This window comes from Lissotriton vulgaris, chromosome 6, assembly GCF_964263255.1.
Source record: "Lissotriton vulgaris chromosome 6, aLisVul1.2, whole genome shotgun sequence".
Lineage (NCBI taxonomy): Eukaryota > Metazoa > Chordata > Amphibia > Caudata > Salamandridae > Lissotriton > Lissotriton vulgaris.
This window is the reverse complement of record NC_141694.1, coordinates 1,099,385,188-1,099,409,441: the sequence shown is the minus strand read 5'-3', so window position 1 is coordinate 1,099,409,441 and position 24,254 is coordinate 1,099,385,188. Positions and strand designations below refer to the sequence as shown.

Genomic DNA, 24,254 nt, shown 5'->3' with positions numbered 1-24,254 from the left:
AGTCTTGTGTGGGCCCTGCTGTGGTTCTTCCCTCCCCCCCCCCCCGGCACACCCTTGATTCCCTTACTCTTGGACTTGGGCATTAGGCCTATTTGTGAAGAGATAGCCCTTAGACCCCTAACTTACTGGCGGCGGCTATTGGTGACCCCAGAACTGGCCACATATCGAGTTGAGCTTAAAGAGATATTGAGCAACCCGGGCTTTGCAAAGTTACACTGGTTCAATCATATTAGGGTTCTTTGTAGGAACCTGGGAAAAAACTGAATTTTGGAAATCAATAGAAGAATCATGCCCATTAACTTTCCATGTGTCATGCTCAGCGGACCTTTTTAAACTAGTAATTATGTTTCTATTATCCTGAAAATATTTTTACTGTTTTAACTTGGGATAGCTGCCCAATTTTATTTGTTTTAATTGTTAACTGACTTTTTTTGCACCTGCACTTTAATAACAAATCTTGTCTAGGTTGGTGGAGAATTCCAACATGTATTTCAAATCAGGTTCATTCGTTTTCAAATGTACAGTTTTCTTTCCATACATTGGCATATGTAGTAGTTCTATGATGGTGTACTATCTATGATATAAATGTATATATTGTCTTTTTTATATTGCTATGAACTGTACTTTTATGTTCCTTGAGACCGAAATAAAGTTATTGAATGGAATGGAATGGCTTACAAAATGTGGAACTTCATGCTGACTGTTCCCTTGAGACTAGAACAAATCCTACTGCCCTGCTGAACAGTGCTTACTTTGTAAATAAATATGTGCTAGGGCTCTCGTCCGGGGGCCACTGCAGCTTATACCACACATTGCTCCTGCCAGCGCTGTCAATGAAAGAACCAACACAACTACTAACCCTCACACTCCTACAATTGTGACAATCTAACTATTTCAGGCTCCCAAAGCTATAAGAACAGCTTGAGCAGCAGGTAATAGTCATTTTACATTTATATGTAATTACTAATTACCTGTTGTTGTGGTCATCTCTAAATTATCAAGCAGCTCGCTGCAGTCCCGTCATGCATATTACAAGTCTCCTCTCCGCCACGGTTTTTATGGCGGTTCCTTCACCATGAAAACAGTGATGGAGAGGAAACAAAGGTGGCCCTACAGAGCCCCATGTTTCCTCAGGGCCATGGGGTACATGCAGGGGGCACATGTTGTGCTCCCCTGTGCGCATGCACCTTATAATCTGCACGGCAATGACTGCACCAGTCCATGCGGTGCAGGTACTGCCTTGATGTTCCCATTGCGGTGCCTATAAAATAGGCACTGCCAAAGAACCGCTCACCAGTGACTGTAAAAGTCATAATCTGACAGGCGGTGCACACACAGGTTTGGTGGTGTGGGAGCAGGCAGTGGCATGGTGGTCCCGCTCCCATACTGCCATACTCATAATTTAGTATTTGATAGGAGGCATAACATGCCTCTTTATTATCGAAAAGATTTTTTATGTTACCAATCACATTTTGTGTTTTACTTAAATCCCCCTGCAGCAGCAGAAAGACTTTATTTTACCTAGAATTCAACTTCATTCTGTCTGGGCCTTTATTTACAGTTCGATTTGCCAAACTCCTTCTCCCCTAATGTACTGCTACCACAATACACTGTATTATGGAAATTTCTGTTGGATTCCAGGACTTAAACGTGGAATGGGTTTCTGACAGACTGGGCTGCTCATATATTAACATTTAACCACAGTAGCCTGAATCCTTTAATTAAAGGAAGGAAAAATGAGACCGAAGGGCTGCTACACTGATAAAAGAAAATAAAGAGAAAACCCACAGCTGAGTGACTCTGGTATCAGCTCTTCCCAAACTCTGTCACTGGACCCTCGATGAATGCGGCCCTTATGACGCATCCTGGAATCAGAAGCTCTCTCATGAGGTTCCCAGATGGCGCAGGTCTGTTGTGGCCTCTGAGGCGTGGCAGAGCGAGCATCCCCCCGGGGCGAGGATGCTTTCAGTGAATGAACAAGAATAGGCCTGTGTTCGGCCAAGTGACTAGGCAACCTCATTCTGAAATGGGAGACAGTGACTGACTTATGTTCGTGGGAAGTGCTTCCCCAGGCCTCAAATTCACTTTTTCTACAGAGGCGATCCCTATCTGTCAAACAAGAGACACGCCTTGTGGAGCTGTGAGCTCATCTCCGCTTTCATTTTTGATTCGCGTTTTCCTGCTCCAGTTATATATATTTAGGGCAGTGTTTGAAGTGGAAATATAGAAGTGCAGGTCCTCTGTAACAGAATACTTGCTTGTTTATGGGAAGTGTTGGTACTCTCCAATTGAAAATATAACGTTTTTCTTGATTAGTGCAGGTACTCTCCGTCAGGGCCGGACTGGGAACCAAAACCGGCCCTGGCAAAGTACTCGGCTGGCCCCACGGGGGGGGTTGGGAGTGCGGCCGAGCTGTTAGCCATGGCCAGTTTTGGCCGATTTCGTTACAGCGGTCGATATTGCAGCTATGCGGCAAAAACAGCCCTGTAACATATTCGGCCCCCAGGTGCCCAAAACCAGCCCCCAACCCTGGCAGCCCATCGGAGAAATGCCCGGTGCCCGCTATGGCCAATTCAGCCCTGCTCTCCCTCTCAAAACAAAAAGTGCAGGTACTCAGTACCGGCCCATTTACAGCACTGATTTTAGGGCTACCAATCGCCCCCCACACCTCCATCAGGTTCGGCTTCTGTCCTGTATCATAGGCTCACCCATGCCAGTTGCTTTCATTATCAGGCTTGAAACGTCAGGGAACACCAGATTTGGCTCGCCATGACTTGATAATATTCCAGTTCAAGGAATTTCAATCCTATGGTTCGGACTGCCGGCCAAAATATTGTGGGCCGAATTGAAAAACTCACAATAGTGCTCTTCATTTATTTACTTTCCAGTTTTAAAATAGCATGCACTCGACTCGGGACGTTTGGAGCGCTTTACATGACCACCAGTTACATTAAACAAGGTCATATCCAGGTTTTTTGTTTTTGTTTTTAGGCAGAGGGACATTAAGTGATTTGCCCAGAATCAAATGGAGTTGATCCTACATTGAGACTCGAACCTGGTTCACCAGTTTGAAAGTTGTCAGCTTAGGCCGTAATGCCACATCCTTTCCTCTCATCCTATTTATAGTGTGGGATTTTACTTTCAGTGCCACTTTTAACACAATAGAAACCATAAATCACATTAAAACATTCACTAATGCCAGATAACTACTGATTTTGAAGAGGTAAACATCAAAATCTGTATATCATTCCCATTATCAGAGAAAACTCATAATTGGGAGTTGATACATTCCGACCCAACAGTGCTGGATTTTACTGAATCCTATATATGTCGGCGCAAACACTGCCACTCCTAATGAAGGCCAGGCACTATTGTTTTTAAATAGGTTGTAAGGGAAAACTTGATGTTACATTTTTCTGCAATGACGGAGGAGCGTCGCCCCACTGGTCAGTCAGCAGCTAAAAAATAAAACGATTTTTCATCATCGTTTAATTTTCAAGCGGCTGGCTCAGCCAGCGTGTGCAGGGAGGGGCGGGGCTAGAGCATGGAAGGGAGCAGAGGAGTGCTGTGTGCACTCTCTAAGTGAGCATGTGTGTTTGGCCGACCTTCTCAGGACGACCAAAACACACATGCGCACTTATATTTGTCTGCATCGAACAGCTGGGCTGGAGAAACCCCACAGACTTCCTGACCTGAGTGGCCCGTCTTTCCAGCCCACTCTGGCGAATCTCTGCGCTGATCTCACAGGAATTGGAGAGGGAGTCTGTGACGTAGTCTCAGTGTCTGCTGGTATCAGGAAGAACCAGGATAGGGGTACACGGCGCAGGAGGAGGCCGGCAGCAGGTAAATGTAACTTTTTATTATTCTTAAATTACCTCCCCCCCTGTGCTCCCCCTCCGGTGCTCCCCCACACCCTCTCCCCCACCCCACCACTTTATTTATGTGGCGGCCACCACTGAAAGAACCTAGCCACAGTTTCACCAGTCCCCTTTATATATTCTTGTGGATTAAACACACTCTTACACTGCTTTGGTACTGATCTATCACTGACTGTGATGCAGCACCCCATGATACAGATGTCTTCAGGGAAGACACACACCATGACAAACACATTTTTCACCCCAGGTGGGACGGGTATGCCCAGATGTGGGTCCCGTGCTCTCCATGCCACTGGAGTAAAGCTATCCTGGCTGATGAGTGCTGAAAGGCCGATACCGGTCCTAGGATGCTTGTTTCCAGTCCAGGGAGGACCCGCCTGGCAGTTAGGGCTGGACAGTTCCCATTGGGCGCAGGATCAAGACTGATTTGCACATGGCTGGGTCCAAACTGGAAAGGCATGGTGAGTAAAAAAACGATGGATTTAGGCCCAGATCTCTGTACTGGGGTGAATGTATGACATTGTTCTGCATTCTGTCCATCAATTGTTCTTTTTGCAGAAGACACACGCCATCCCATTGATTTAAAATCTCACTGTATGGGCCTGATTATGAGTACCTCTTGTCAGTTGTGAAAATGATCACCCTTATAAAAGCTGACACCGAGATGTCAGTAGTTATCTGGTGTGATAGTTGTCACATGTTCTGACGTTTTGAGGAATAACAAGCAGATTTTTATATTTATTGGACCGTGGGCATCATGTTCAAGCACATATTGAGCCTTTCCCCTCCAAAATTTTACATGGGATGCAAATTTGATTGCATCCGATAATTCGCATGTGCTTTAAACTTCGAAATACTTATGGTGTTTATGCAACAATCCCAGTTTATAGGGTCAGTTGTAATTAGCCCCTTAGTAAATTAACACTGGGTAACAGTTGTATTTTTCTCTTGTTCCATAGTGCTTCCCTGCTATGGCAACCCTCTGATATATCATTTTCGAAATCTAATTTTATTTTCCCACCAAATATCTTTGTCATATTTATTGCTCTTCATTTAAGGTCTTACGTGTCTATAAAACTCCTCTGTAAGTAAATGTTACCCTAGTACAAAAAGGAATAGCACATTTTAGGGTACCTGAAAAGTCTCCCCTACAGATGTTGAAAGTAATTGCCATGAGTAGTATCTGAGATATTTTGGCTCTGATGTGAAACACATGAATGTCATTGGTGCCAAGAGAGAACAAACAAACCCTGCGGCAAAATGAACATCTTATAGACACAAGAGAGGTGAGGCAATTCTGTTGCTTCATATTTTAAGTTCCTTTCTGACAAAGAAACATTCAATAATCCACCTAGAAACACAAGTGGAGACTTTTGCTGAGATACTCACCGCAACTTAAGTTTCCTTCTTCTCTCAGGGCTGAAGCTGGAATATTCCAGAAGTCGTTTTCCCAGTTGACAATGTTCCCTTCCACCTCGCAGCCAGGGGCGGTGTGATTTTGGAAATCCATGGTGTAATTCCAAAGTCGAAAGTTGTAAATGTCTCCTTGTAAAGGAGATGTTATATTATCATAAGAGCCCAATATTAAATTTCCGTCTTTCGGAACAGACTGGCCCTTAGTACTTGGGCAGGACAGTGTCCTATTGGTGTTCCTGGCCTTGACACCAACCAATCCCGTGGAGCCATCCCACGTTATGCAGACTTGTTCAAAAGATCCTGTCAAGAGCTGTCCGTCCGGATTAACAGGCAGCACACTGTCTAGGGAGCAGTTTGCGTCTGCAATTTTGACAAAGTGTCCAGTGGTAGACTTTCCAAAACTGAAGGAGTCTGTTGAAGAAACCAAATACGAGAAGACTTTCCACTCTTGGACAGTGCTGGTGGGGTCCCTGGTTGCTTCGAAGCAGAGAGTAAACTGCGTGAGCTCTGGTTTCGGTACTCTGGGCGATACAGACACAATCCCGTTACTTCCATTCGGTGGAATCGAGACCACCTGGTTTCGCAAAGATACAGCAACTAGAGGAAGAAATGCAAAAGGAAAACATTAAAAGGGTTACTGTAAAAGGCTTGATATCATGGTGGAACAAGCATTGGAAACGCCAACAGGTCAGGCATTGTCAAGAGTGTATTGTGTTTTTACATTTTCATTTTTTGAAAACATATGCAAGATGTAAAACAGGTTTGTCACAGATATAAAAAAAACTAAAGGAGAGGAAAAGCAGGCCAGAATCACCACCCCTGGCATTAAAGTGCACACTTTTTTAGGTGAATGTGCACATCTGATCTGAATGACTCACTGTGCTGAGAGCCAATGCCTGGAGTATACTGACCCATTGCCCCGTGCTGTTTGTTGTGGTGGGTGGAAGAAAAATGTGAATGACTCTAGAACAGACAAATAGCTGGTGAGAACTGGCCAACATCTTGCCTGCATATGTGGATATACATGTAGTTTTATTATGATTTTTTGGGAAAAGACGAGGCTGTCAGAAAAGCTAAAATGTCTCTAGATCAAACATAAACGGTTAATCTATAGAAATCTTATTTTTATATCCAACTTCCAGAAAGTAAAGCATAGCAAATATTCAGTAATTCATTCAAAAGTGTTTATGCCAATCATCTGTGTCATTTTTAGTAAATGAAATTCGAGTGACATTGACATTATTTTTTGGCTTTTTTTCACGCAAATTTTTGTTGTTCTTAAAATACTGGGTTGACAGAAGTAAGAAAACGCCCCACACATTTCTTCAATTGTGTTTATTAATTAAGTAGCTTTATAAAGTGCTGCACGTCAACAAGAAAATTTGATCCGCACACACTATACACAAGAAGTCAATTCCACCAGGTAAGTTGGTTCACACAATTCTTTATTCTTTGAGTCTTTATTTTCTTTTTTCTTTTTTCTTCACAGTAGCCAACGGGTTTTGTCCTATTAAAGGACTTCTTCAGGGCTCATAAGGCATTCAGTCTTGTTCCAAAATGTGTCCCCTCTTCTCAAATCGAGCACACCTTACACTCCTTCTTCTGTATCCCTACAGTCCTGTGGTCTTCCTGTTAAAGGACGCACTTGTCTTTGTGTGTCCCTATAGGATTCTGTTTGTAGTAATGCAGCATCAATGGCTTTGCTTCTTCAGTCTGTAGTCGTTAGACAAGATGGTATTGTAGTAGAAATTTCTTGAGCATTATACAGTCAATGTTGACCCATGCTTCTTACAAGTGTAGCACCAGTACAGCGTCCTCCACTATGTTTCACACCGCCAATGTTTCCTTGGTCAACGCACCACATTGTTACAAAATTCCTCATAATATAAATAAGTGCAGTATCATATATTGACCCTTTTCAGTAAATCAAAGCTCTGCATGTCACCTGTGAGCTACTTCGGAGCACTGATAACAGCAAAGACAACTTCGGGCAGGTCTAGGGAAGGTTACCATTCCACCAGGTAAGGGAGGTTAAGTGCTACATTCTTATTCTTGCTTAAGAAAATATGTGGAAAAGAAACTAGTTGGACAAGTTGCTGAAAAGTCATGGCAGTATTAAGGGGTCACTTAAGGAAGCTGCAGAAAAGTCAGAGTAAAGTAAGCAGACATCCTGTTTACCCAGATTGACCAGCCTCTAAAGCAAAGCCATGCATGGAAATAATGAGGAGGTGCCAGAGGTAGCAGCTGCTATCCCTTGCTTGCTCATTGCTACCCCTGGTCTCAGAAGTGACAAAAGCAGTGCGAAGAACCGAAGGCAAACAGTGCCATGATGAACACTGTTTACTTTCTGCAGCTCCTACTGGGAACCTGGACATTAGGCTTTCAGTTTTGTAAAACGTATACATTCAGCAGAGTAGTGCACACTCTCCTGAATAAATAAATAAATGAGATACATAAAAAAAGAACACTTTTTAAAACAACCCACCGCTGAGTGTCAATACTGTGAATACATGGAGAATGATTTGCTTTAACAACAACTTCATTTCTTCGCTTTGTATGGCGTAAAGTGCCTTTTAAGTGATCATATCCAAAACTTTGTAACAATGATAAGGAATAGTTTAAATTAATAACTTTGTCCACAATGAATATGAGGTTTGCTCAACATGAATTAATATTGGTGAATGGAACTAAAATTATTTTATAAAATCTCTTTTGAATGTCTGTTTGTAGTATATTTCATTGAGTTACACACTAGGGGAACCATTATGGCATCACAATTTGTAGCTGTAATAATTTCGGTTTCTACTGTTGTTCAGTTTCTTTGTCACACTATAGCTTCCTCTTTGAACAACATATAATTTTTCATGCAAATTTAATTTTCAATTAATACCCTATTTCATATGTTGTCTCATATAAACTTTATTACGGTCATACAGCTCTTAAAAGCACCAACCTAGACATACATAGATTATTACTAATTAGATATTCCTAATTGATTAGATTCTTTTTTTAAAAACTAATTGGAACATAGATACAGTTTACATATGTAATAAAAATAAATGAAAAGGAAGCTATGTCCATTAAAAATCGAATAGCTAAAAGGATAACATTTTTATAAAACAGTGAATTATTGAGTCTTAGACCTTTTACTGTTATAAGTTAATGTATTGTGTACTTTGGGACAGTCCAAACTGCTGTTCACTGGCCAGGGTTAGAAAATCACAATAGAACAATTTGGCAATGTAGATAGTATCAGTCGTAACTTCCTTCTATACCTTTCCAACACTTCTTGAAAGTGGCAACGTGCATAAACAAAAATTAATGCTAGTAACATGTAGACAGTTAATCAATGTGCCACAGGCCTTCTGGTTTTTATAAGTTGGTACATTGTATACTTTAAAACAGTACAAATTGCTGTTCGCTGACCAGGATTAGGGAATCACATTGAATCAAATTGTCACGGTAGATGATTTCAATTGTGCCTTCCTTCTGATTCCCCGCATGTGACTTAAAAACTTAGCGGTCGCGCAAACAAACAAATCTAAACAGTATTTGGTCACTTCTTTCTTACTGTTTTTGAGAAATTATGTTTTTTCCTTCTTTCTTCTTTTTTGAATAACTTAAAAATTCTTTGGGTAGGTGTTGGACAGGCCTCGTGGCAGGCCCGACCCCTCCCCGCATGGCGGGTCGCGGACTACTGCTACCCCTGTTCCCCGGACAAGAACCACACCTGCAGCCCGCCGGGTCAACCCCCGGCCCTTCCCCGACGGAACCTTGGCTCATGATCACAACAGCCACGGCTGGCCCGGGTCCCTTCCCGAACCAGCCACCATTTTGGACACTACACGACCAGGCCTCGTGGTCTCTGGTCGACCTCGGCCTCGGGCCCAGCCAGGCCCCGACATCGAGGCACCACCATCCACCCAGGGGGTGAAGAGACCACTTGGCAGGTCAATGGGAGGAGTGTCGATGGCTCCCCTCCGCCAGGTGTCGATCGCCCCCAGCGTCCCTGGGCACTGGCTCCACCCCCCTGCTGGGTGTCTGGACTCCCTCATTCCGGACCTCCCGACCTCCAAGTGCGAGGGTCCGGACATCAAAGGCCGCCAGACCTATAACTGGGGCAGCTCCAGAGCAGGAAGGCAGTTGTATCCTGGAGTCGAGAGACACCGAGACAAACTCATCCTTGGAGGCCTGCTGGCGCTGCCGCGGCTCCTCTTTGTGAACTACCTTTGAAGGCCTGCTGACGCTGCCGCGGCTCATCCTCGTCATAAACCATCTTCAAGGCCTGCTGGCGCTGCCGCGGCCCTCCTCGTCGTGAACCATCTTCAAGGCCTGCTGGCGCTGCCGCGGCCCTCCTCGTCGTGAACCATCTTCAAGGCCTGCTGGCGCTGCCGCGGCCCTCCTCGTCGTGAACCATCTTCAAGGTCTGCTGGCACTGCCGCGGCCCTCCTCGTCGTGAACCATCTTCAAGGCCTGCTGGCGCTGCCGCGGCCCTCCTCGTCGTGAACCATCGTCAAGGCCTGCTGGCGCTGCCGCGGCCCCTCCTTGCGAACCCTCCAGCTCGAGGATTGTGAGCTCCACCTCTGCTGCTCCCGTACCAGACCGGTACTCAGACTGTCCCGCTACCCCTTTTCCCAAAGAGACTAGAATTGTCGAGACCCTCGAATACGGGTCCCCACTGTATCGTCACCATAACCTGCTTCAGAATACCTATAAAAGTCTACGTAACCTATCTTGGTGTGGTGTCCATCTGTGGGGGGAAAGTTACTTGTCTGTACAATTACCGGCGAGGGCCCTCACCTGGAGGCCTCTCCTCCTCTACTCGGCCGACCCTCGGGGTCCCCGTCTAAAATTGGTGGCCAGCGGCGGGATCCGAGCCGACGCATAATCGTACAGAAAGTAACTCACCCCACGACACACAGCCACCATGACGACAAAGGAGAGTGGAACAACCGAAAAATTTCAGATGGAAAAGCTGGAAGAATATAGCCACAAAGAACTAAAGCAATTCTGCATAGAGCTGGGCATTGCTACCACGGGACTAAGCACGAAAGATGACCTCAAGCACGCCTTGGAATCTTGGGTGGAGACGGAGACATCACCACCCCAAAATCAAAGCCTCGAGACCACCGAAACAAGTACCACCCCTGTGGACGAAAGAAGATCGGGCCTCTCGTCCGAAGAGGCCCGAGAACGGGAGAAAAGCCGGCTCCACGAGTTGGAACTGGCTCGACTCCGCTTAGATGGAGAACTCAAACTGGCAGAACAAAAATTAACACTCAAACACAAACGGCTCAGGGAAGAACGAGAAGAGAAAAAGAGCCAGAGGGAGCTGGAAGAAAAAAGACTAGCATACGAGCATGAGCGCAACTTAAAGGAGCTAGAAATTCGACGGCAGAACAAAGACCTCGGCGTCTCCGGGCATCAGAGCCCCACTGCCCTTACGGACCCCAAGGTCCACATCCCCAAGGACGTCGTCAGGGAATACTACCGGAACGATGATATCCAGCAATGGTTTAAAGCCTACGAGGTAGCAATGACCTCCCACCGAATCTCGCGGAGCGACTGGGGAGCCGGGTTATGGGGAAAATTCGTCAACGAAGGAAGAGATGCCCTGCTGCAACTCCCCGACCACGAGATGACATCCTACGACCACATGAAGGCCGCCCTCCTCACTCGCTATGGGCTCACGCCCGAGATGTACCGGCAGCGATTTCGAGACAGCAAATGAATCCCTGGTACAACCTGGTTGGAGTACGTGAACTTTTTTAGCCGAGCCTTCGAGGGATGGATCAAGGGCAGCCAGGTCACCACCTACGAGCAATTATTCGACCTGATTGTATGGGAGCACCTCTCCAATAATTGCTTCGTCGAACTAAGACAGCACCTCCTTGATAGTAAGCTGACCGAACCTCGAAAACTCGCCATCGAAGCAGACCGATGGGAGAGCACCCGAGTTCCTCGGAGCTGGCCCAGCGAACAGAACAGAGCCTCCCAAGGGTCCCACCGCCCACCGGGGGGAGGAGGAGGCCAGGATCGGGGTCGGGACACCGTCACGGTGCCCCCCACTAGCAACCCCCCACCCCTGGCCGGAAGAGGAAGCCCTCCAACGCGACCAGGGTTCCGCTCCAACGTTACCTGCCACAAATGCCAGCGACCCGGCCACTACGCCAATGATCCCAACTGCCCGAAAAATCAGAGCCCCATGAACCGCCAGATCACTGCCGCCGCCCTGGGAGAAGAGCCGGGCCCCGAAGACGCCGAAGTGTACGAGCAGTACCAGCCCGAGTGGAAACCAGCCGCCATGTCCCTGGTCTGTCTAGGGGAGTGGGACATGGTCCCGCGGGCTCCCATACCCGCCAACACGCAGAAATACAGCCAGTGGGTCACCATCAATGGACGCCGGGCTGAAGCCCTCCGTGACACAGGGGCCAGTGTGACCGCAGTCCGCTGCTATCTGGTGACCCCTGACCAGATCCTACCCAATGTACTTTGTCCAGTGCGGTCGGCAGACAACTCCGAAAGCCTGTGCCAGATGGCCCGCGTCCCCTTCGAGTGGGGAGGGGTGTCCGGCATGCTAAAAGTGACTGTCCGCGACGATGCCCCGGTGGACTGCCTTCTGGGGAACGACCTCGAGAGCTCCCCCTGGTCAGCCGTTGAGCGGAGGGAGCACCTGGGAATGCTTGGTCTCCCTGAATGGGTCTGTGTAACGACCCGATCCATGGCCGCCCGCGCCATCTCCAGCCCAGAGGAACAGGAGTGGCCCGAACCTCCTCCACCGATCGTCACAGAAGAAACCACCCCTGAGCCTGGTCCTCCGGGGTTCGGCAACGAAGAACCGGATCAACTCCAAGACCTCCCGGAGCTGGCCCAGTGGCGCCAAGAAGGGGGCCCCACTCAGGAACAGATCCGCCAGGAACAAAGAGCGTGTCCCTCCCTCGAGGGACTCCGACAACAAGCCATAGCCCAGAGCGCAGGGGATGCCTCGGGGGCCCACTGGATCTACTGGGACAACGGGCTGCTCTACAGTGAGCAAAAGATTGCCGAGCTGGGAGCCAGCCGGGTGCTGGTGGTCCCCCTCCGATTCAGAGACTTCCTGTTGAACCTGGCACACGATGTGCCTCTTGCCGGGCACCTGGGGCAGGACAAGACGTACAGCCGCCTGGTGACCCACTTCTACTGGCCGAAGATGCGGAACGATGTAGCGAACCACTGCCGGGCCTGCCCCACCTGCCAGGCCAGCGGGAAGAACGGGCAGAAACTGAAAGTCCCCCTGCAACCCTTTCCCATCGTCACCACCCCCTTTGAGCGGGTGGGAATCGACATTGTGGGGCCCCTGGAGCCCCGGACAGCACAGGGACACCAGTTCATCCTTGTCCTGGTGGACCATGCCACCCGCTATCCTGAGGCCATACCTCTCTGGACTGTGACGGCGCACGTGGTGGGCCGAGCCTTGATGGGGATCTTCTCGCGGGTGGGCTTCCCCCGAGAAGTCGTCAGTGACAGGGGCACGAACTTTATCTCCAGGTACATGAAGTCCCTATGGCAACAGTGCGGGGTCACCTACAAATTCACGACCCCCTATCACCCGCAAGGGAACGGACTAGTAGAACGATTCAACCGCACCCTCAAGGGGATGATCATGGGCCTGGAAGAACCCCTACATCGCCAATGGGACGTGCTGCTCCCGTGCCTCCTGTTCGCTTACAGGGAGGTCCCCCAGAAATCCCTGGGCTTCAGTCTGTTCGAACTCTTGCATGGACACCCCGTCCGGGGCCCCCTCAGCCTGGTCAAAGAAGGGTGGGAGGTGGCCCCTCATAAGACTCCCCCTGATGTCTACAAGTACCTCCTGACCCTCCGTAACCAGACCCGGCGGTTCAGGGAACTTGCCAAGGCCAACCTCGAAGCCAGCCAAGAAGACATGAAGCGCTGGTATGATCAGAATGCCTCATCCATCGAGTTCGAGCCGGGACAACAGATCTGGGTTATGTCCCCGGTTGAACCTTGCGCCCTCCAGGACAAATGGACAGGACCCTTCAAGGTGGTGGAGCGCAAGGGCCCCGTCACCTACCTGGTAGACATGGAGTCACCCCGAAACCCCCTACGTGTCCTCCACGCCAACCGACTCAAAGCCCACTTTGTGCGCTCTGAACTTAGCCTCCTGATGGCTACCGACAGTGGGGCTGAAGAAGACTCCGAGCCCCTCCCCGATCTCCTGAAAACGCTCGAGAAAGACCCCTGTGGAGGGAGTCCGCCTCTCCGATGCCCTGTCCCCAGCGCAACGCCAAGACTGCCAGGAACTGCTACTACAATTTGCCGACCTGTTCTCCCTCATTCCGGGGGTCACGCCCTGGTGCCTCCACGACGTTGACACCGGGGATAGCCCCCCTATCCGACACAGGGCGTACAGGGTGCCTGATCGAGTACGCTCCTGCATCCAGTCGGAAGTCTCCAAGATGCTGGCTCTGGGAGTGATCGAGCCGTCCGACAGCCCCTGGGCCAGCCCAGTCGTGCTGGTCCCCAAGGCCGCCGCCCCGGGCGTTGCCCCCGAGCTCAGGTTCTGTGTAGACTATCGGGGTCTGAACGCCGTCACCAGGACCGACGCTCACCCCATTCCACGGGCAGATGAACTGATCGACCGCATGGGGGCTGCCCACTACCTGAGCATCTTTGATTTGACAGCGGGCTATTGGCAGATCGGCCTCACTCCAGGTGCCCAGGAGCGATCCGCCTTCTCCACCCCGGATGGCCACTATCACTTCAAGGTGATGCCATTCGGAATGAAAAACGCACCCACCACCTTCCAGAGACTAGTGAACAAAGTCTTGGCGGGTCTGGAGGAATTCAGCGCCGCCTATCTGGACGATATTGCCGTGTACAGCCGCCACTGGGCAGAACACCTCCACCACCTCCGGGAGGTCCTGAACGCCCTCCAGCAGGCTGGGCTAACCATCAAGGCCAGCAAGTGCCAGATCGGCCAAGAGTCCGTGACCTACCTGGGACACCAGGTGGGAAGTGGCTTGGTGGCCCCCCTACAGCTCAAGATTGCCGCCATCCAGGCCTGGGAGCCACAGGTCACCCAAACAGAGGTCCGAGCCTTCCTGGGGCTCACCGGGTACTACTGGCGCTTCGTAAAAGACTATGGCAGCATTGTGGGGCCCCTCACAGAACTCACGTCCAAAAAGAACCCCCAGAAAGTCAACTGGACTCCTGAATGTTAGGCGGCCTTTGAGAACCTCAAGTCCGCCATGTGCACCGCCCCGTGCTCCAAGCCCCCGACTACAGCCGGGAATTCATAGTACAGACGGACGCCTCAGATCATGGCGTGGGGGCCGTCCTCTCCCAACTCAACACCGAGGGAGTCGATCAGCCAGTGGCCTTCATCAGCCGACGCCTGTTGGCCCGAGAACAGCGCTGGAGCACCATCGAGCGGGAGGCCTTCGCCGTAGTGTGGGCCCTCAAGAAGCTCCGGCCCTATCTCTTCGGTACCCACTTCCGGGTGCAAACAGATCACCGACCCCTGCAATGGCTGATGCAGATGCGGGGAGAAAACCCGAAGCTGTTGCGTTGGTCCATCTCCCTGCAGGGGATGGATTTCACTGTGGAGCATCGCCCCGGCCAAGACCACGCCAACGCAGACGGCCTGTCCCGCTTCTTCCGCCTCGGCGAGGAGAGTACCCAAGAGGATGGGTGACTCTCCCTGCCTTCAGCTGGGGGGACGCAAGTTGGACAGGCCTCGTGGCAGGCCCGACCCCTCCCCGCATGTCGGGTCGCGGACTACTGCTACCCCTGTTCCCCGGACAAGAACCACACCTGCAGCCCGCCGGGTCAACCCCCGGCCCTTCCCCGACTGAACCTTGGCTCATGATCACAACAGCCAAGGATGGCCTGGGTCCCTTCCCGAACCACTGTCTCCGGCCCAGCCGCCATTTTGGACACTACACGACCAGGCCTCGTGGCCTCGGGTCGACCTCGGCCTCGGCCCAGCCAGGCCCCGACATCGAGGCACCACCACCACCCAGGGGGTGAAGAGACCACTTGGCAGGTCAATGGGAGAAGGAGTGTCGATGGCTCCCCTCCGCCAGGTGTCGATCGCCCCCGGCCTCCCGGGGCACTGGCTCCACCCCCCTGCTGGGTGTCTGGACTCCCTCATTCCGGACCTCCCGACCTCCAAGTGCGAGGGTCCGGACATCAAAGGCCGCCAGACCTATAACTGGGGCAGCTCCAGAGCAGGAAGGCAGTTGTATCCTGGAGTCGAGAGACACCGAGACGAACTCATCCTTGGAGGCCTGCTGGCGCTGCCGCGGCTCCTCTTCGTGAGCTACCTTTGAAGGCCTGCTGGCGCTGCCGCGGCTCATCCTCGTCGTAAACCATCTTCAAGGCCTGCTGGCGCTGCCGCGGCCCTCCTCGTCGTGAACCATCTTCAAGGCCTGCTGGCGCTGCCGCGGCCCTCCTCGTCGTGAACCATCTTCAAGGCCTGCTGGCGTTGCCGCGGCCCTCCTCGTCGTGAACCATCTTCAAGGCCTGCTGGCGCTGCCGCGGCCCTCCTCGTCGTGAACCATCTTCAAGGCCTGCTGGCGCTGCCGCGGCCCTCCTCGTCGTGAACCATCGTCAAGGCCTGCTGGTGCTGCCGCGGCCCCTCCTTGCGAACCCTCCAGCTCGAGGATTGTGAGCTCCACCTCTGCTGCTCCCGTACCGGACCGGTACTCAGACTGTCCCGCTACCCCTTTTCCCAAAGAGACTAGAATTGTCGAGACCCTCGAATACGGGTCCCCACTGTCTCGTCACCATAACCTGCTTCAGAATACCTATAAAAGTCTACGTAACCTATCTTGGTGTGGTGTCCATCTGTGGGGGGAAAGTTACTTGTCTGTACGATTACCGGCGAGGGCCCTCACCAGGAGGCCTCTTCCCCTCTACTCGGCCGACCTTCCGGGTCCCCGTCTAACAGTAGGTTAGTATGTATGTTTTTTTACTTTAAGTATCATACTTGAATCATTGTTAGGATTCTAGTATTTAGTCTGCCCCAGGTTCAGGTCTTAGGGCTGCCTCTGCTGTCGATAACAACAAACAAAGATTTAGCATCAGTTTTTAAGATACGAAGTGCCTTACTATGGTCCCTAGTGCCCGGTTGCTTGCATATGGGAGCAAGCCACCTACTCCTAGGGGCTGCATATGCTGGACAGTCAACCAAGGCATGACCTATAGTTTTTCTAGAGGCAGGACAGCATGGACAGCACCAGCTGGCAGTGGCAATGCCTGACCAAGAACGTGTACATGTATTCAGAGGAATTGTATCATGTCGCAATTGGCTATAAAGCTTTCTATCAGCAGGGACCTTTATCATGTCAAGGAAACTCTCCAACGATCACCGAGGTTTAAAATTTAGCAATTCCTCTGTTAGACTTCCTAAGTTGCTGTTCCTGATCTCATTTCCGAATACCCAATCCCAATACATGCATTTTTTAATTGTTTTTTTTGGGGAGGTCTTGGGGATTAGTGCAACCTCCTGTTAACCCAGTGTTTTTAGTAAGGTTTTTAAGTTCCTTATCCAGCCTATCTTCTTATGTGTGTCTAAAGTACATACTTCCTCAAAAGCCAGAGCATATGGGTGCAGATCCGGGATTGAATGGAATCTCAGCCAAAACAAAAGGGGACATAATTTGGCCAGGTCCTTTATAGAGCTGGCAGCAATATCAAATTTGAGAGGAAGTAATGGTGTGCTTGATGGAAGTGAGACTACGTTCCTCAAGTATCTGTTCTCAGTTGAATTGAAATCATCCATTTTATCAAGCCCCTCCAGCTCTGCGCCATACAGAGCATTGCTTACTGCTTTGATTTTGTAAATATCTAATACTGGAGCGACCGGTTTAGTGTAAGATCCTGAATGTTCCTTTCTCAGGGCTCCAACTATCTGTCTAAACTTTAGGTTGGTCTTAGTCAAATGGGGCTTCCAGGACATTCCCTCAGCCAGCTTTACACCCAGATATTCAAAGCTACATACCCACTCCAGTCTAGTGTTATTTAGAGTAAAACAGCCTCTAAAAGATTTGTGTGAATTAAGCATCATTCGTTTTGTCTTGCTAGTAGTTATTTCTAACCCCCTCTCATCACAGAACACTTTAAATTGATCTAATAGTGTATGCAGCCCCTTGGGAGTTTTGGAGACAGGAAGAGTGTTATCCGCAAAGAGGAGCGTAGTGATAGTGATATTCATGTTCCCCAGGGAGGGAGAATCAGCTGGTATTCTAGCTAAAAAGCCCACAACCTGATTAATATATAGCTAGAACAATGTTGGGGCCAGCACGCAGCCCTGTCGAACCGCCCTGTTTACAGTAATATGGTCAGACACTTGGCCCTGATTGCCCCGGTGCACCCTGGCATTGTTGTCTTTGTGAAGATGAACAATCAATGCCAGGATCTCCAGGGGCATCCCCATGTCTCTCAGCACCTCCCAGAGTTTTCCACATGATACTAGGTCAAATGCTGACTTTAAATCTAAGGCAACATATAGGCTCCCCCTACCCAAGACCAACATTTTCCAATAAAGGAGAAGGGATCTAAAAACCTGGTCAATTATCCCAGTCTTTTGTCGAAATCCTGCCTGTAGTTGTGTTAGTATAGTTTCATCCGTCTCCAATCCTGAATTGTGGCTAAGAGGGTTCGACTGAACACCTTCTGGATGCAGTCAATTAGGCTTATTGGCCTGTAATTAGCCGGTTTGCTGTGATCCCCTTTTTTAAAACCTGGTATGACCTCGGCTCCCTTCCATGGCTCTGGAATTCGTGCTCCCCCTGCTATATGCGTTAAAATGTGACAGCATATAATTTGACCAGTTATTTTTGTCGTATTTGAACAAATTACTGGGTATGCCATCGGGTCCCGGGGCTTTTGCAGCTACAATAGATTCAATTGAGGTTTCTATTTCCTCCTTAGTAAAGTTATCCCTCACTCGATTTGGTGGTAAGTCTAAAGGAGACATCCCTTTGGAGCAAATTGTAATAGCAGAGTATCAGTTCAGATATTAGTGGTATATAAAGAAACATGTATCTGTGTTGTAACTATTGTTTAAACATTTTATTAATTGTGTGTTTAATGGACTCAAAAATGTCATTTATTGTGATATCATTACAATTGTCACATGACATAACTTCGTAGGAAGAGTCAAGGTACAAAATCATATGATGTCACTTCCTGTGATGTTATTGGGATCAAAGCGTGCGTGATGTCACTTCTGATATCCTTGGCATTTTGGTGAATCAACATTAGGGTTGCCACCTTTCCCAGAGAAAAATATCAGCCATTTGTTTATGTTTTAAGATTATGCAAAGGCCTGGATATGATACATGAACAGGGCTGTATATATAATTGTCTCTATTCATTTTTAATATGGTTGTTCTGTCTTTGTTTACTTTGACTATCAGAAATAGATAATTAAGACAGCTCTAGAACTTTAAGTGCTGTTTTGAGTATGTATTGATAAGAGAAAAAATGGCTACAGGTGATTTTGCAAATTATTGTCCCATCCTAGAGTTTAAAACACAGGTCATGCCCATAAAAACAGCCAAGTGGCAACCCTAATCAACGTCCAGGATCATGTATGGCGATTCATGTTATTTTAACATGTTTCACTGTTACTTGGTGTGTGTGTACTGTACATCATTTAAGTTTTTATACAATTATTTTTTTCATTGTGGCTACAGAATTATTTTTAGTTCTTTTTGCCCGAATTTCTTTTTTGCAGGGAAGAGAAATCCATTGAGAGCACAAAGCGTGGCACTCAGTCCTCTAAGAAAAAAAATAGTTGAGGCAGTATTTTCCATGAAGAAAACTTGACCTGACATGTGGTAACAATTCTTAAACCAATCACTGACTGATCTAATAGAATTGATTACTTAATTATGTGTGCCTGTAAAATTTTAATTGGTAGATCTTTGCTTGATAGACAAGTTGTCGCCAGCCTTTCAACACATCCTAAAGGAATTGAATAACCAAAGATTAAAAACACTTCACTGTGGGACATTAACATTTTAGACAGGGTGGCATGACTTTTTACAGCCAAGAGAAATTTAATTTACTGTGCACTAGCTGCTCTGTAAGAAGTTTTTATTACAAAAGCAAATTCTTGCATAGAATGTTTTTATTGGCCTATCTGCAGTTCACAGAAATTCATGTTTTTCCCATGTCTATGCATACATGTTGTTTTCCCATCAAACTGGCAATATTTCCTTGTATATATTGGTAGATGCTTAAAATGGATGCGCCATTTTCTGTGGTTAACTTAAAAAATCTTTTCCTGGCACCTTTAAAACTGAAAAGATTCTTTCAAGGGTTTTGTTGTAAGACACTAAATGTACTAATAATAGTATTTACAGGAATTGCAGGAGGTTTGCAAGAACAAATCTTTGTAACTGCAACTGAACATATAGCAGCAGATTGATCTCCACAGTATCAAAGTCAATTTAGTCTCCATTCCAGAGTGGGTATCATAAATGACTTTGATGATATTTGAGAAATGGTCAACTTTGTTAAACATATCTCCATAGTAAGGTTCAACTAACATAGAGGTTGGCACAGGATTCAGTGTGCCCTGGAGAGTGTTGTGTTTACTGGTCATTGTGACCTGACACTGGCACAAAAGTCTCCATATGAATCCATGCTTACTTACGGGTACAACAATGATACTTCATCTATCAAAGGAGTGTGTAGTCTGTGGCGATGCAGATAAAGCAGTCGGCAGGTAGAGAGGTGTCCAAAAGCAGTTTCCAGCTTAGATCCTAGGTCCCTTGCAAGGCCAAGCCAAAAATCCCAGGGGATAAATGTGCTAGTCAAGCTGTAGTAGACAGAATCAACTTATGTATACCTAGGGCAGTCTAATACTTTGGAGGCTATTCAATCCAGACCGAAGTTAGCAAAGAGGACACAAACCTCTAATGTAATAGTAAAGGCCACAGATCAAAAGGAGCTTACCTCAGTATGATTCTGAAGTTCATTTTAAATGGTGATAGAAGGTTATAAGGGTAAATGTCACAGGAAGAAAACACCTGATTTGCAGAGAATCATACTTAATTAATTCAGTGTGTGTCAAATAAAAGCATGCATTTCAATAGACTTACGGGCTAGAGAGATATCTGAGCCTAGTGTTTAATTTGTGAAAAAATAAGTGCTGGCAACCACAAATATCCCAGAAGGGCTCAAGGGCTCCGGAGGAGATGCCCACGAGTAGCATCTCCACTGGATGACAGGCTTTAACTTCCTCATTCTTTTGAAGAAGACTGGTGCAGCAAGCATATGCTGCACTTTTAACCAGCCTGCAGCACTTACATTCCTGTGACACCAGTCCTCCCTTCAGCAGTACAGTAAGCCTGTCGAGTGAGAAGCATGTATACAAGCTAGGAGAGAAAGTAATAATCCTACTTTCATTTATGGAAATGGAAGAAGGGCTATCAATACACTGAAATGGTGAAGCAATATAGGATTTGTATAAACAATATTTTGTCCCCGAGCAACCAAAATGCAGTGTTAGAGAGCAATTATTTCTATATTTTCAGTCCAAAAAAATCCTCCAGATTTCGTCATTCACAAAATAAATTCTTTATTTTCTTATGTGGAGATTTGAGGTAACATGTTCCGAAAGATGATCCTGTGTAGTTGGTATCATCTGATGTAGCCAAACAGCCGACACGTGTTTCATCTGGGGGACAAATCACCCAATGACTTCCTCAGGGCTACAGGTTATCATCTACCAAAGAATCTCAGAATTGAACCATAAGCAATTGGAGGATAGATTCCATTTATGCTATAAAAACACCCAATGTGCACATATCAGATTAATGATATGAATATAATAGCGGTGATAAAAGGAAGAAACGAAGGTGAGAAGATGATGCAGAAAACCTGAGAGTCGCCAGGTGAAAGGAGAAGAAAAAGATCCATCAAAAAAGTCAAAGAGTTCCAAAAATCAATTGCGGTCTACAGGTACACCAAGGATTATTTTATTGCCTGGTAAAGAATTATTGTACCAACATCTAAAACAATTTGGTTTCTAATCCGGTGACAAAAAGCGCCCATAACCAGAAATGCCAGATAGGCAATTGGTCAATCGAGGCTTGGATTTGTTATTCAACTGGGCGTTAGGCAATTCCTTGAAGCTCAATCCTAGAAAACCGGAATAAAACATAAATATTGACCCAGTTTTAATTTCTTTTTTTTTAAAGTTTTTTATTAACAAACTGATGAGGAAGACAAATCAATGTACATATCATAAGAAAACAATTATTTACAAAGTAAATATAGCTCGTTCTCTGACGAGAACTAATTTCATTTTCCACTTGGAGCACGTTACAGCATAGTTCATTTTGTACAAACTGAAAGCATAACAGCAAAAATGATATAGTTATACACAAAATCAAAGTATCTATCCAACAGACAATGTTAAGTAGCCTCGAGGCCTTCATATAAAATTGCCCCAAATGTTCTCAAATTTTTTTAGTGAGCAGACTCCTCTAAGTTTTGCTAGCCCGAGCTCCATAGAGTGAATTTTGTTGACTAGTGACCACCATTCCCAGATGTTAGGGGGTTTAGGACAAATCCATGCTCTAGCTAATGTAAGTTTAGCACAGGATATAAGAATCGATACCAGTGCAGACTGGGAAGGGAGACATGATGTATATCAAGTAGTACTATTGAAGCAGTAAGAGAGGGTAGAAAGATCTTCTTGATTTCTAAAATTTTATGTACTCCCCCCAAAAGTCTTTCAAAATTGGGCAAGAAAACAACATGTGTTCCAGATCTGCTGCGTCAGCGAAGCATTTAGGGCATTTAGTACGATCACCTTGGATATTATTGAGAGACCACTTGGAAATCCTTTCCGGTGTATAATATAACATGCAAGATGTTCTAAACTGTTGCAACCTTAAGCTAGATGATTGTACAGAATTATTGATATTAGATAGAGAACATGTTATTTGTTTGGGTGTTATGTTTAGGCCCATTTTGCTGCTCCACTTTTCGGCTAATTTTGGACAGTCATCGGTTTTGAAGGCGCAAAAGTGTTTGTAAGCCTCACTTATCACTGACTTGTTTTTAGTAGAGTATAAAAAATTCCAAATATCACAATCTAGGATATTGTGTATTTGATTCTTCCTTATCAAAAAGTCCTGTATTTGTAAGTGTTTAAATCTCATTGTTTCCGGCAAGTCAAATAAGATTTGAAGTGTGTGAAAATCTAAAAACCCTTGTGCGCCATATAGATCTCCCAGAACATTAATTCCCCGAGCAGACCATCTGAGGGCCATACCATCGTTAAAAATCCCAGGGAGACCCGGGTTGCCCCATAGCTGCAATTTCGGATGAAAAAAAGAAGTATTACAGTAGGCTGAAATATTGTCCCATATCCTAACAATATCTTTGGCGGTCTTGAATTTTACCCTCTTGTAATAGTTAGGGTCGTTAGCTCGGAGTAAAAACATGTTTGAGTCGGATTTTAGCAAAAAAGTATGAAAAAAAAGGTATCTTCATTATGTAGCAAGGACCGGAGGCGTCTGATAAATTAAGACCAAAAGTACAGCTTAACATCGGGAAAGTTTAGGCCCCCCTTATCCATACTGTTTTTAAGGAGTTTCATCGACCTTCTAGTTTTTTTGTACCCCCAAATAAAACTACTAAATATTCCATCTAGTTGCTCAAAAAAAGAGTTATCTAGTGCTAGTGGGATGGAGCGAAAAATATATAAGAATTTAGGTAGTACCTTCATTTTGATGAGATTAATTCTGCCGATTAAATTCAAAGGCAATCTGTGCTACTTTTTTAACAATAAGATAGTAGATTTAGGGAAACATCACTTACAACGCAACTTTTACAACGACATACCATTACAACGGAACTTTTACAACGCAAAAACTTTTACAACGCATGTATTTACAACGCATGTATTTACAACGCAGGTACCTTTACAACGCATACCATTACAACGTAAGTATTGGTAAGTATATAATTATATTTTAAATGTTATATGTTTGGGGTAAAGGGGTATTTTTAGGGTTCAGGGTCAGTTTTGGGTTTTTGGGTAAAGGGGTATTTTTGGGGTTCAGGGTCAGTTTTTAGTTTTTGGGTAAAGGGGTATTTTTAGGGTTCAGGGTCAGTTTTTAGTTGTTGGGTAAAGGGGTATTTTTGGGGTTCAGGGTCAGTTTTTAGTTTTTGGGTAAAGGGGTATTTTTAGGGTTCAGGGTCAGTTTTTAATTTTTGGGTAAAGGGGTATTTTTGGGGTTCAGGGTCAGTTTTTAGTTTTTGGGTAAAGGGGTATTTTTGGGGTTCAGGGTCAGTTTTTAGTTTTTGGGTAAAGGGGAATTTTTGGGGTTCAGGGTCAGTTTTTAGTTTTTGGGTAAAGGGGTATTTTTGGGGTTCAGGGTCAGTTTTTAGTTTTTGGGTAAAGGGGTATTTTTGGGGTTCAGGGTCAGTTTTTAGTTTTTGGGTAAAGGGTTATTTTTGGGGTTCAGGGTCAGTTTTTAGTTTTTGGGTAAAGGGGTATTTTTGGGGTTCAGGGTCAGTTTTTAGTTTTTGGGTAAAGGGGTATTTTTGGGGTTCAGGGACAGTTTTTAGTTTTTGGGTAAAGGGGTATTTTTGGGGTTCAAGGTCAGTTTTTAGTTTTTGGGTAAAGGGGTATTTTTGGGGTTCAGGGTCAGTTTTGGGTTTTTGGGTAAAGGGGTATTTTTGGGGTTCAGGGTCAGTTTTTAGTTTTTGGGTAAAGGGGTATTTTTGGGGTTGAGGGTCAGTTTTGGGTTTTTGGGTAAAGGGGTATTTTTGGGGTTCAGGGTCAGTTTTGGGTTTTTGGGTAAAGGGGTATTTTTGGGGTTCAGGGTCAGTTTTGGGTTTTTGGGGTACAGGGTAAAAATAAATTAAAATTAAATTTAAATTAAATTACATTAAATTATATTTTTTTCAAATTAATTTACGATTATA

The 24,254-nt window shown here is 46.5% G+C and overlaps 1 protein-coding gene across 3 annotated transcripts in view; it reads right to left on the bottom strand.

Moving 5' to 3' along the window:
* Nucleotides 1-24,254, bottom strand: part of ADGRG6 (adhesion G protein-coupled receptor G6) — a 653,874-nt gene that overhangs the window by 320,609 nt on the left and 309,011 nt on the right. For all 3 annotated transcript variants that reach the window (XM_086927164.1, XM_086927162.1, XM_086927163.1), the window contains exon 4: nucleotides 5,268-5,891. In XM_086927164.1, coding sequence (XP_086783290.1) covers nucleotides 5,268-5,891 — 624 coding nt within the window. The remainder of the gene's footprint in view (nucleotides 1-5,267; nucleotides 5,892-24,254) is intronic.